At 60.0% G+C, this 11,822-nt stretch overlaps 2 protein-coding genes across 3 annotated transcripts in view; both read left to right on the plus strand.

Moving 5' to 3' along the window:
* Positions 1 to 76: 76 nt before the first annotated feature.
* On the plus strand, positions 77 to 3,758 carry IL11 (interleukin 11). 2 transcript variants are annotated; one of them, XM_007468010.1, is made up of 5 exons: positions 83 to 237; positions 1,437 to 1,609; positions 1,780 to 1,866; positions 1,991 to 2,152; positions 3,137 to 3,758. In XM_007468010.1, the coding sequence occupies exons 1-5, from the start codon at positions 231 to 233 to the stop codon at positions 3,305 to 3,307; spliced, it is 600 nt and encodes a 199-aa protein (XP_007468072.1). In that variant the 5' UTR covers positions 83 to 230; the 3' UTR covers positions 3,308 to 3,758. The 2 variants fall into 2 exon arrangements, with proteins under 2 accessions (XP_007468073.1, XP_007468072.1); XM_007468011.1 differs by lacking the exon at positions 1,437 to 1,609 and having other exon boundaries at positions 77 to 237; positions 3,137 to 3,582.
* A 1,442-nt stretch (positions 3,759 to 5,200) lies between these two features.
* Positions 5,201 to 11,822, plus strand: part of GARIN5B (golgi associated RAB2 interactor family member 5B) — a 9,105-nt gene continuing 2,483 nt past the window's right edge. Inside the window, 11 exon segments of the mRNA XM_007468045.1 lie at positions 5,201 to 5,350; positions 5,536 to 5,690; positions 5,767 to 5,974; positions 5,976 to 6,029; positions 6,825 to 6,969; positions 7,051 to 7,150; positions 7,244 to 7,296; positions 7,731 to 8,119; positions 8,219 to 8,284; positions 8,286 to 8,395; positions 8,445 to 9,380. Coding sequence (XP_007468107.1) covers positions 5,201 to 5,350; positions 5,536 to 5,690; positions 5,767 to 5,974; positions 5,976 to 6,029; positions 6,825 to 6,969; positions 7,051 to 7,150; positions 7,244 to 7,296; positions 7,731 to 8,119; positions 8,219 to 8,284; positions 8,286 to 8,395; positions 8,445 to 9,380 — 2,366 coding nt within the window.

Genomic DNA, 11,822 nt, shown 5'->3' on the forward strand with positions numbered 1-11,822 from the left:
CGCCCCCCCCTGCCGCCTGCCCCCCGCCCGCCCGCCCCGGCCCCCTATATAACCCCCCAGGCGCACACACTCCCTCACTGCCGCGGCCCTCTCTGCTCACACGCACATGCCTCCCCTCCCCAGGCCGAGGCCCAGCTGACCCCCAGGGCTCCCACGGCAGCGGACAGGGAAGGGGTAAAGGCCCCCAGCCCCCTGCCCCCTGCCCTGGGGAACCCCTGCCCTGTGGGGACATGAACAGTAAGTTGGTTCAAGCTCCTGGAGGGGGGACAGGGAGGAAGGAGGGAGGGACCGTCGGCGGGAAGGGTGGGGAGCAGACAGACAGCGGAATCGGACCGAGAGACGAGGAGAGCGAGGGAGCGATGGGGAGGCGGAGACGGAGCGAGCGGGAAGGAGATTCAGAGAAAGCAGGAGGCCTAGAGAAGGCACGGGCAGAGCGAGACATGAAAGGACGGACCAGAGACGCGGAGACACCGACAGGGCAGCGCGAGGCAGAGAGAAATGGAGACTCACAGACAGAGACAGACGAAGGCCAGGGGGTGTTCCCAAAGGGCCCGGGACCCCCAGGGAGTCAGCGGGGACCGAGAGACGCAGACTCCCAGGGACCTCAACAGAGAGGCTCCGGGAGGGAAACTGAGGCAGAGAGGCCAAGGAGGTGAGAGCAAGCCCAGAAAGAACACCGACCCCAGCTACGGGGAGGAAAGACAGAGGGAGACACAGGAGTGCAGACAGAAACAGGAGAGCCAGACGGATGCCGACGGACGGGCGGACAGACCGCGGCCTGGGAGGGCCCAGGGGGCGGGCTGGGGGTGTGCTGCGGGAGCGGGGCGGCCCGGGGGTTGCTGATTGGCTGGCGGGCGGGGGGGGCGGGGCCGCTGGGGGATGGGCGGCCGCGGAGGGAGCGGGCCGGAGCCCCCGCGCTGAGCACCGCCGGTTCCCTCTCTCCCCGCCGCGAGCCCGGCGCGCCCGCGCCTCTGCCTCTCTCCGCCCAGGTGTGCTGTGGGGTATCCCCGGCGCTGCGGCCCGGCCTTCCGCGGTCCACTCTGGTGGGGTCTACGCGGGGGTCTCCCGGGGAGGGGGTCAAGGCCCCCGGACCTCTGTCCAGGTCTCCTTCCCCTGCTCTCAGTCCGTTTCGGTCTCCTGAGCCTCAGGAGGGGGCAGGTTCTGGCCTGTGTCTCCCCCCTCCTGCCCCGCCCCGGGGCCCAGATTCCGGCGTCCGGGGGCGGACGGGAGACGCCCGGCCCGTCTACCCGCCCCGGGGCGCGTCTGCTCCGACGGGCGGGGCGACCAGAGCCAGAGAGGGAGAGGGAAACCCGCCCAGGCCCTGCGACGTGCCCTGGGCGCTCCGCCCTGGGACTCAGGACCCCCCACCCCAGCCCCTCCTCCCTCAGACCCCCCGGTCGGGCCTGAGCCTCCTTTCTGTCCTCTCCCTCCCTCAGGTGTTTGCTGCCTGGTCCTGGCCGCGCTGAGCCTGTGGCCGGGTAGAGCTGCTGCCCCGGGGCCACCTCCTGGCCCCCCACGGGCCTCCCCAGACCCTCGGGCTGAGCTGGACAGCGCTGTCCTCCTGACCCGCTCTCTCCTGGCGGACACTCGGCAGCTGGCCGCACAGCTGGTAGGAGAACCTGGAGGGGATGGGCTGGGGCCAAGACCGAGAACGGGGAGGGCGTCTGGGCTACCACGGTGGCAGAGACGGGGGAGAAAGGAGTCCGGGGCTCGTGGTGGGGGATGAGGCGACCCCCGGAGCCGGGCAGGGTCCCTCTCACGGCTTCTTTCCCCCCCAAGAGAGACAAATTCCCAGCTGACGGAGACCACAACCTGGATTCCCTCCCCACCTTGGCCATGAGTGCAGGGGCGCTGGGAGCCCTGCAGGTAAGGGCAGGGGATGGGTCAAAGGTGGGAGCTGGGCGGCGAAGGGGGTGCAGGGGGTTAGGGGCTGGAGTGGGCAGGTGCCAGGTGCTCCTTGACGCCACCCCCCACCCCGCCCGTCCCCCAGCTCCCGGGAGTGCTGACACGGCTGCGGGCAGACCTGTTCTCCTACCTGAGGCATGTGCAGTGGCTGCGCCGGGCAGGAGGCCCTTCCCTGCGGACCCTGGAGCCCGATCTAGGTGCCCTGCAGGCCCGGTTGGACCGGCTGCTGCGCCGGCTGCAGCTCCTGGTACGATCACCTGGCTCTGAGACCCCAGGACCCCAGACCCCAGGCCTACTCCGAGACCCTCACTCTGTGTCCCTGAGACCCCAGACTCCAAAATCCTGCCTGGAAACTCTAAACTCTCACCCTGAGACTCGGAAACCCCATGGTCTTGTGACTCCAAGACTCCCATCGTGAAGCCCTAAGATTTGAGAATCCAAACCCTCACCCCAAGACCCAGAGACCCCGGTCCCAAAACAGGAGGAATCCAGACCCCAAGCCCAGGATATTCTGAACCTCCAGACCCTGAGACCCACCCATATCCTGGCCCTGAGATCCTGACACATCAAGACCCCAGACCCTCAGATGATGCACCGTGACTTAAAGCCAGCCTGCAGACCCTGGCTCTGCAAACCTCAGATCTCAAGGACTTGGACCCTGAGATCTCAAACCAGAAGACCCCAGACCCTGAGCCCTGGGTCCCCAAGAGCTCAGATCTAGGTTGTGAGCCCTTAAGACCCCAAGACCCTGACTTTCAAAACCCCAGACTCAAGACCCTGAGATTGTAAGACTTCAGACCCCGGTTCCTGGACCTGGTGACCCCAAAGACCCTGAAACTCAAATTCCAACTCTCAGCTCTGAGAGCCCAGACTTGAGACGCCACCTCTCACACGAGTCCCTGAGCTTGATCCTACAATGAGACCCCCACATCTAAGACCTCGGCCCCAGGATCCTGGCCCTGATGCTACAGACCTCACCTCCAGCCTTCTGAACTTGGCCCTAGAACCCCAGCCTTAAGACCCCCACCTTTTGGCCCCAGCCTCAATTTTCTGAACCCAACGTCCTGAAGAACTCCCAACCCAGACACCCCACCTCACAGGCCAGAGACACAGTGGAAATGTGCAAGCTGGACCTCCCCAACCCTGATTCAGTACAGGCTCCAAATACCCGCTTCCCCGGATCCTAACTGCACCCCTGGCCTGATGTTAACCCTCTGTCCTCTCCTGACAGATGTCCCGCCTGGCCCTGCCCCAGGCGCCCCCAGACCCACCGGCACCACCCCTGGCTCCCCCAGCCTCACCCTGGGGAGGCGTCCGGGCGGCCCATGCCATCCTTGGGGGGCTGCACCTGACGCTCGACTGGGCTGTGCGGGGCTTGCTGCTGCTGAAGACTCGGCTGTGACCCTCCACCTAGAGCCACCAGCGCCCTTCAAAGCCAGACCTTATTTATTTATTTATTTCGGGACTGGGGGCGTGGCAGCCAGAGGACTCCGCCCTCACCATTGTCTCCCTCTAGTTAGAGACGATCCCTCCTGGAGACCTGGGCAGGGGGGCATCTGTGCCTTATTTATACTTATTTATTTGGGGGGTGGGTGGGAGGCAGGTGGACTCGGGGGTCCCTGAGGAGGAGGGAACTGGGGTCCCGGATTCTTGGATCTCTGAGAAGTCTGGCCACAGTGTCTCCCTGACACCCACCCCTCTCGGCTTGGGCAGGAGCATATATTATTTATTAAACAATTACTTTCTGTGTTGGGGTGGGGAGGGAGGGGAAAAGGAGGCCTGGGTTTTTGTACAAAAATGTGAGAACCTTTGTGAGATAGAGAAGAGGGAATTAAATTTGTCATACACATCCACTTAGAGGTGATTTCTCTGGGGGCCAGGGGCTGGATGCTGGGGTCCTTGGGGGGCCCTCCGTGGACAGGGATGTAGAGGGGGAACCATCAGTCCCCCAGAGACTGTGAGTTCTTAGTCTCACAATCAATAAATAAGTATTTAATGGATAGTTACAGAAGGTTACCCTGTGACCAACAGCACTAGTACAGGACAAGGCTGCAGGCTCAAGGTTGTTCATTATGGCAGTGTTTACAACAGCAAATTGGAGACAACCTAGATGTCCAACAGCGGGGGATGGTTATATAAATGACAGTGCATCCATGTGATGGAATACACCAGCCATGAAGAGGAATGCTGCAGAGCCTGCTTTAGGCATAGAAGAAACAGGCCACAAGGCTACAAACCACTGTGTGGTCCCCATTTTGTATAGATACGTATAATCCATGGATTATTTAAAAATCCTAGAAGGAAATACACCAAAGTGTTGACTATGACCACCTCAGGGTAGAAGGTGGGGGCGGGATTGTGGGTGACTTTCGTTGTTTGTGCTTCTCTGTATTTTCCAGAATTTTTACAATGACCATGTATTTTGCATGACACATGAAAAAAAATAATAACCACTATATTTAGGATGACAGAATATCAGCACCCCGCGCCCCAAAAGCCCTCAGAAGGGGACAGGAATGGCCCTTCACTGTGCGCCTGCTCTGCGCCATGCCTTAAGTGTGGGGTTTTACTTACAGGATCCCGTGCATCCTCCAATACCCCCCAATTTTACAGATGAGGGAAGCTGAGGCTCCTCGGGGATGCCTGTCATTTAAGGCCACACAGCTAGGGAGAGGCAGAATATGATTTTGCCAAAGGTCTGGCTTATTCCAAACCTCATGTCCCTTTCTTTATAACCAATGTACAGCAACTGTTGCCATGGACACAAACAAGTTAGATACAGGGAAACTGAGGCTCCTGGGGGTATAGACCTTACCTGGGGTGTAGAGATGGGTCAGTGGCAAGTTGGGACTGTAATTCAGGCCTCCCCTGTTAAGAGTCAGAAACGCTTTTGTTTAATTATTCACTTACAACATCCCAGACGGCCCCTCCCAGGGCCCCGGGTTGTCCCTAGTTTGGGTCTGGAGCAGGGGCTTCTGATTCACCCACCCCAGCCCTCAAGACTCCAGGACAGGTTCCTGGAGGGGAAGGGAGCTGAAGGCCCCTGGAGACTTCCCAGAAAGAGCTGCAGCTGTGTCCGATGCGGTCACAAAGCTCCTCCACCGAAGGCTCCTCCCCCAGGCCAGGGCTGAGCACCCCGGCAGGGCCATGTCCAAGCCCTGGGGAAGCTCCACCCTCTGGAACCGCTGAAGCCCGAGGGGCTGGGGCCTGTGGGCTAGGGGGCCGGCTGGCCAAGCGCTGGGGTGCCGGCACCCTGCCTCCGTGCCCCGGGTGACCGACACTTTCTGCAGCCATCATGAACCGGCTCTGGAACATCAGGCGTTGGGAGCCACTCCAGGGCCCCCTGAAGTGGGTCCCCACCCTGGGCGAGCTGCAGAAGACCCTCCAGAAGGGCGAGTACTTGCCCCTCCGCCCGCTGCCCATGTTCGAGAGTAACTTTGTCCAGGTCCCTGGCTCCCTGTGCCCTGGGGGCAGAGAGGGGCAGAAGGGAAGGGAGACCCCCTGGGCTGGGGGATTTGGGTCCAGGAGGGCACAAGGCAGCTGGGGGGCTGGGGGGTGGAGCTCTGTGTGGAGGTGCCAGAGGAGCATAAGAGAAAGGAGTGGTCCCAGCCCCTCTCCCTGGATCCCCAGGTGACCAGTCGAGGGGCCCCAGCGTACGTGCACCACAGAACCAACCGAGTGACCATGGGCATGGCCGCCTCCCTGCCAGGCCTGGCGTTGCCAGACATCCTGCTGATGGCCCAGCGCCCCGAGGGCAGGGAGCGCTCCAGCCTCGTCCTCACCAGGTGCCGCCATCCCCCCATCCCCTGCCACCTCGGCCCCATCTCCTGCTCTTCCGCTTCCATCTCCTGCTTCTGCTAGGATGATCCCACTGGACCTGGCCCACCTCTACGTCCACGACCTGTCTGCCTGGCTCCTGAAGCTGCGTCTGGTCACCACGGGCCGCTGCTATTACCTGGAGCTGGACGCCCCTGACAATGAGGTCAGCTTCCTGTTTGACTGCTGGATCCGCCTCATCAACCTGCTCTGGCAGCCCACCACCTCCTGGGCCCCCAGGACCCTACACACGCCCCCCCATAGACCTGGGCCACGTGGCACCTCCTGCCTCCACCTGGCGCCTCCAGGTGGGCCCTGACCCCACAGACCCCTGGGGGCAGCTATGGTTCTAGATTCGAGAGGGCGCCAAGACCAAAAGCCAGAAGTACAGGAGCCCCAGGAATGGAGCTGGGGCCAGGAACCCTGGCTCTGAAGGAGGAGGAGGCCTGCACTCCAGAGTCTGAGGGAGGAGGGACCAGGGGCTGGATACCTGGGTCTGAGGGGGGAGAGACCAGGGGCTGGACCCCTGGGTCTGAGGGGGGAGAGACCAGGGGCTGGACCCCTGGGTCTGAGGGGGGAGAGACCAGGGGCTGGACCCCTGGGTCTGAGGGGGGAGAGACCAGGGGCTGGACCCCTGGGTCTGAGGGGGGAGAGACCAGGGGCTGGACCCCTGGGTCTGAGGGGGGAGAGACCAGGGGCTGGACCCCTGGGTCTGAGGGGGGAGAGACCAGGGGCTGGACCCCTGGGTCTGAGGGGGGAGAGACCAGGGGCTGGACCCCTGGGTCTGAGGGGGGAGAGACCAGGGGCTGGACACCTGGGTCTGAGTGGGGAGGGGCCGGGGGCCTGGACCCTGGGTCTGAGCGGGGAGGGGGCTGGGGCCCTGGAGTCCTGGGCTGGGTAGGTAATGGAGACGTGGAAACCAGGAAGATCTCACCCTTCCTCACTGCCCCTCTTCCTGTCCGCAGGACCCATTTCACCACAGGCGTTCAGGCGAGCTGGCTTGGGCGTCCATCAGGCCCTTCCCTGAGTCTCAGCTTCCCCTCCACCAGGCGTGGACAGAGCCTCAGCGTCACACCCCTCTCTCCCCTGGCCAAGCCCCCCAGGAGTCCCCTCTGGGCCTCCCCCCGCATCGTGTCATCCCCATTGGGGTCCTTGACCTGAAGTGTCCCCCTGCCTTTCCAGTCATGATTGTCGAGCCCACCTTTCCTTACAAGATTCTGACAACTCAGAGACAGAGGAAGGCCGAGGCGAGCGGCCCCGGTGGCCCTGGCGGGGAAGAGGCTGACGGCGCTGCACCTCCTGACTGCCCTCCCTCCTCCCGCTGCCAAACCCTCAAGCGCGAATTCAAGTCTCAGGCCCTGGGTGACTCCGTGCTGCTAGGCTGGTCACAGCTGGAGCAAGCTGACAGGAGAAAGAAATCTACAGAAAAGTAGCCTTGGGGCCTTGCTGCCTGCAGGGCAGGGGGGAAGGGTGGGGATCCTAGTGCTGAAGCCGCCAAAGTCACACCAAATTGCCCTTACAGGTCCCAACCGGATCTCTCCCCTGAGAGACCTCAAACCGAAATCCAAGTTTCCGGTGAGCACACCCCCCTCCCTCTGCCTCTATGAACGGACCCCGAAATTCTGACCCTTCTGCTGAGAGCTCAGACTGCTTTCTCCTGCTCCACCCCACCAGAGAAGCCCAGCATCACCTTTCGGACCATCTTCAGCATCATTTCCAATACACCTGACCACATGGCATCCTCTTCCAAGACAGCTATATGCTGAGGGCCGGGGCCAACTCTAGAATCAGAGGGAGGAGGGCAACTCACGGTCTGAGGGAGGAGGGGCTGGGGGTCTGGACCCCTGGGTCTGAGGGGGGAGGGGTTGGGGGCCTGGACTCCTGGGTCTGAGGGGGGAGGGGGCTGAGGGCCTGGGTCTGGGCATCTCCACTGGCCTTGACCATCCTTCCCCTCCCCCCCATCTACCTACAAGGTTGCTCTGATTCTGAGGGGGCCACATGCCTGGCAGGTTTACTTGAGACCCCTTCACTCTGTATCTCGGGGGACAGCCCTGAAATGCCCTTGCTGGGCTCCTGTGATCACTCGCATATGTACCCGTGGCAACAGGACATGGACGACCTGATGGACCCGGAGGCCAGCACCTTGTCCACGTCCTCCCTCTGCCCAGCCGCCTACCCTCCTGACTTCCGCAGGTGCAACGAACAGGCCAGGCCTCTGGACTCCGAGCAGAGACTGTGGCTGCCGCCCTCCCAGAAGCCCCCAGCCATCCCTGCTGCCTCTTGTAAGGCTCCATTCATCCTTGACCAGTCCCAGAAGTTCTTGGCTGTACCTGCTCCATCCCGGAAAGCGCCAGCTTTTCCTGCTGCTCCCCAGGAGGCCCCAGCCACACCTGGCCCATCTTAGAAGACCCCACATGTACTGGCTATTCCCCATAAGACCCCAGCCGTGCCTGCCAAATCTCGGAAGGTCCCACGTGTACCGGCTGTTCCCCACAAGGCCCCAGCCATGCCTGCCCCATCTCAGAAGGCCCCGCATACACTTGCTGTTCCCCCGAAGGCTGTGTACCCCCCCTGCTCCAAACAGGAAATCTGTGTTCCTACCTACCCTGTCCCAGAAGGCTCTGACCTTACCTACCCAATACCAAATGACATTGGACCCTGCCACCACTGGCGTGTTGCCTGCGGGAAGTCACGGAGGAGATGTGCTTGAGAAAAGCCTGAAGGGAAGCCAGAGGCGTGGTGTTGATGGGCACCCAGGAGACAAACACAGTAGAGGTGAGGACTCAGAAAACATCCCTGGAGCTGCCTTTCACCGCCACCGAGAAGGAGTCGGAGGAAGTCCTGGTCAGCAGAGCCCAGGATGTCACCGCGGATGGCTTCAAGGGCAAGGGCAAGTTGGAGGACAAAGTCCGCAGGATGAAGGAGGAGGTCTCTCTGGACATGCTGGGCTTCAGATCCAAGGAGGTGGGTCAGCAGAAGGAGTGGGTCAAGACCCAGGAGCTGGCCATCGAGGAAGCCTCACAGGGGCAGACCGGGCCCTTCTCAGCAGAAGGGCTCACCCGTGCCAGGCTGATGATCACTGCCAGTTCCAAGGATCCCTCCTTGAGGTCAGCTCTGTTCAATCTGCCCTCCTGGCTCTCAACCCAGCAGGGGTCTGCCATGCCAACTATGGACACGGTACCCCTCAGCACCACCAAGGTGTCCTTGCTGGAGGAGACACCGGTGGTGGTCAGGGAGCAGCCGCAGTTGGGGGCCTGGGCGAAGGGGAACACGCATCCGTGGGCGGAGGTGGAGGCGGTGCCCCGGGACCCAAAGTGGCCTTCCAAAGCGTCCCCCTGCCCCAAGCGTGCCACCAGCAGCCCCAAGATGAATGCTGCCTCCCTGACTCCCATCTCTCTGCCCTCAGCGAGGTGGGAGGACGTAACCGAGTCTCCTGCCTCGCTGACCCCTGTCTCAAAGATGGAGGCCAGGGTCTCCCAACAGCCCAGGAGAGTATCTCAAGAGCCCAGGAGGGTGCCGGACCAGTGCCCCATAGCCACAGTGGGGTCGTCCTTGGAGATTCTCTTGCCCACTCTCTTGGAAATTGAGAGTATGAAGGACATGGCTTCCAAGGTGGGGAAGACAAAGGAGGAAGTGGGTGTCTTTGTTCCTTCGCCCAGGTATTTGGGGTGACAGCTAACGTGTATTGTCAACTCTGTTATCCACGAGGTAGAGAGGATCATTCCTTCCTTTTTCACTTTCCTTTGTGCTCTCAGTGTATAGTGAATGTCAACTTCGTGCCAGGCATCATTCTATGCACTATGGACATGGCATTGAGCAATTTGGGGAGGGCGTGCTCTTGGCATCTTTTGGGTAGAGTCCAGGGACGATGCTCAACATCCCACAATGTACGCGATGGTGCCCCACAGCAAAGTATGATCCTCCACAAAATGTCAGTAGTGCTGAAGCTGGGAACTCTCTGACAATAAAATCCACAGTAATTATGTTGTACATTATTAGCGGATAGGACTCCGGGCAAACGGCAGGGTAGGGAGGGCTAGGAGTCGGGGTAGGCAGCTTCCAGTATTGGATTGGGTGGTCCGGGAGGGCCTCAGTGAGCTAGTGTCATTTGTGTAAAGATCTGAAGGAGGGGAGTGAGGAAGCCATGTGGACATCCGGGGAAATTCCTTCCCTTCAGAAGGAACAGCCACTGCAAAGTCCCTGAGGCAGGAATGTGCACGATGTGCTGGACCAAGAGGGAGCTCCAGGACAGCCCAGAGTAGGAATTGTGGTCACAGGAGTCACGAGGGTGGCACCATCATGTGGGGCCATCTTAAGTACTTTGGGTGTGATGCTGAGCAAACTGGAGGGTTTTGAGCAGAACGGCTGGAGTTGCTGTATGTTAGAAAGGACTCTCTGGCTGAAGTGTGGAGAATGGTAGAGGAGAAAGGGTGGACGCCGGGAGAACGGTGGGGAGGCAGTTGCAATGACCCAGGAACAAGATGATGGTGGCTTGGACAAGAGGGGAAGGGATGGAGGTATTGAGAAGTGGTGGGATTCCAGAGATACTCTGATGGTTGAGCCAACGGATCAGCTCATGGATTGGGCATGTTGACATGGCATTGAGGGTGACTTCAAGGTTTGGGATCTGAGCCCCTGGGAAGATGCAGCAGTCAAGGAGGCTGTGAGTGGAGTAGATGTCAGGGACAAGATCAGGAATTCCATTTTGGACATCTTGACTCTGAGATGTCAGGTGAGGATGTGGGGTACGCAGCTGGACACATGAGTCTGGAATGATTTGGGGAATCATCAGCAAATGGATGGCTGCTGCAAGCTATGAGACTGGAGGTCACCAGCGAATGACTGCAGGTGGAGACAGAGGCCAAGGTGTTTAGGGAAAGGGGAACCATAGTCAGAGAGTGAACACTGAACAGCATCCTGAACACCAGGTGAAGAAAATGAGCATCGTGAGGGCAGCCGTGTCAGATGCCGCGAGCAGGTGAAGGGAGACAGGACGAGAGAGGACCTCTGGATGTAACAGCAAGGAGGTGACCTGGTGGGGACGAAAACCTGAATGGGGCAGGCTTAAGGAAGCACAGGAAGTGGATCACCGTGTTGCAACTCTTGAAAACATGTGGCTGAGCGAAAGGAGCTAGACACAAAAGGCCACACAGTGTACGATTTTTGTTTGCAAGAAATGTCCAGAAGAGGCAAATCCGAAGAGACAGGAAGCAGATTGGTGGCTGCCAGAAGCTGCAAGGGATGGGAGGAATGGGAAGTGACTGCTTAATGGATTTGGGGTTTCCTTTTGGGGTGATGAATATGTCCTGGGAGCTAGGTAGTGGTGGTGCTTGCACAACATTATGAATGTAATTCATGCCACTGAATTGTACACTTTAAAATTGTTACAATGGTAAATTTCATGGGATGTGTATTTTCCCACTACTTGTATACATACATATGTATGTAAAGAGGGGAATCGGAGAGGAGTAGACCAGCTCTTTCCAAGTGATCTGCTGGAAGGGGAGGAGGAACCTGAAGAGGAAGCTGGTGTAGGATGTGGGACAAAAGAGGCCTTCTTAAGAGGAAAGAGATATTAGTGCATTTGGATGTTGGGGCAAAGGATCCAGAGTCAGACTTGATATTAAGGAGGCAGGAGGGAGAGAAACCTAGGAGGGACACCGGTGGAAACGTGGATTCCGGCTCAGGCTTGCCGGGCCCTGGAGCAGGACCGCGCCCCCCGCCCCCCATCAGCATGTATTTATTGAGCGGTTACTACTCTCTCCCTGCCGATCCCCCAAAGCCCTCTCTGGCTTTCTCTCTGCAGCATGCACGGTTCCCAGCGGCCTCAATAGCGGGATGCGGGGGACTCAACCTCAGTCGCCGAAGTGTCCAGAGGAGCTCAGCGGGGCCACGTAGCCCCGGAACCCTGCAGATCAGCCTTATATCTGGCGCTGGCGTCCAGGAGCCCGGACCCCACCCTGTCTCTCTCCTCTTCCTCACAGGCCCCTAGGTGTTGTGCAACTCTACTGTAAGAATCGGGATGCTGAGAAGACCGGGCGGGGATGCTCCTTCTCCGGTAGAGACCAGAGCTATCTATATCTTTATATATGGGGGGGGGG

Source organism: Lipotes vexillifer, unplaced genomic scaffold (genome assembly GCF_000442215.2).
Source record: "Lipotes vexillifer unplaced genomic scaffold, Lipotes_vexillifer_v1.1 scaffold1223, whole genome shotgun sequence".
NCBI lineage: Eukaryota > Metazoa > Chordata > Mammalia > Artiodactyla > Lipotidae > Lipotes > Lipotes vexillifer.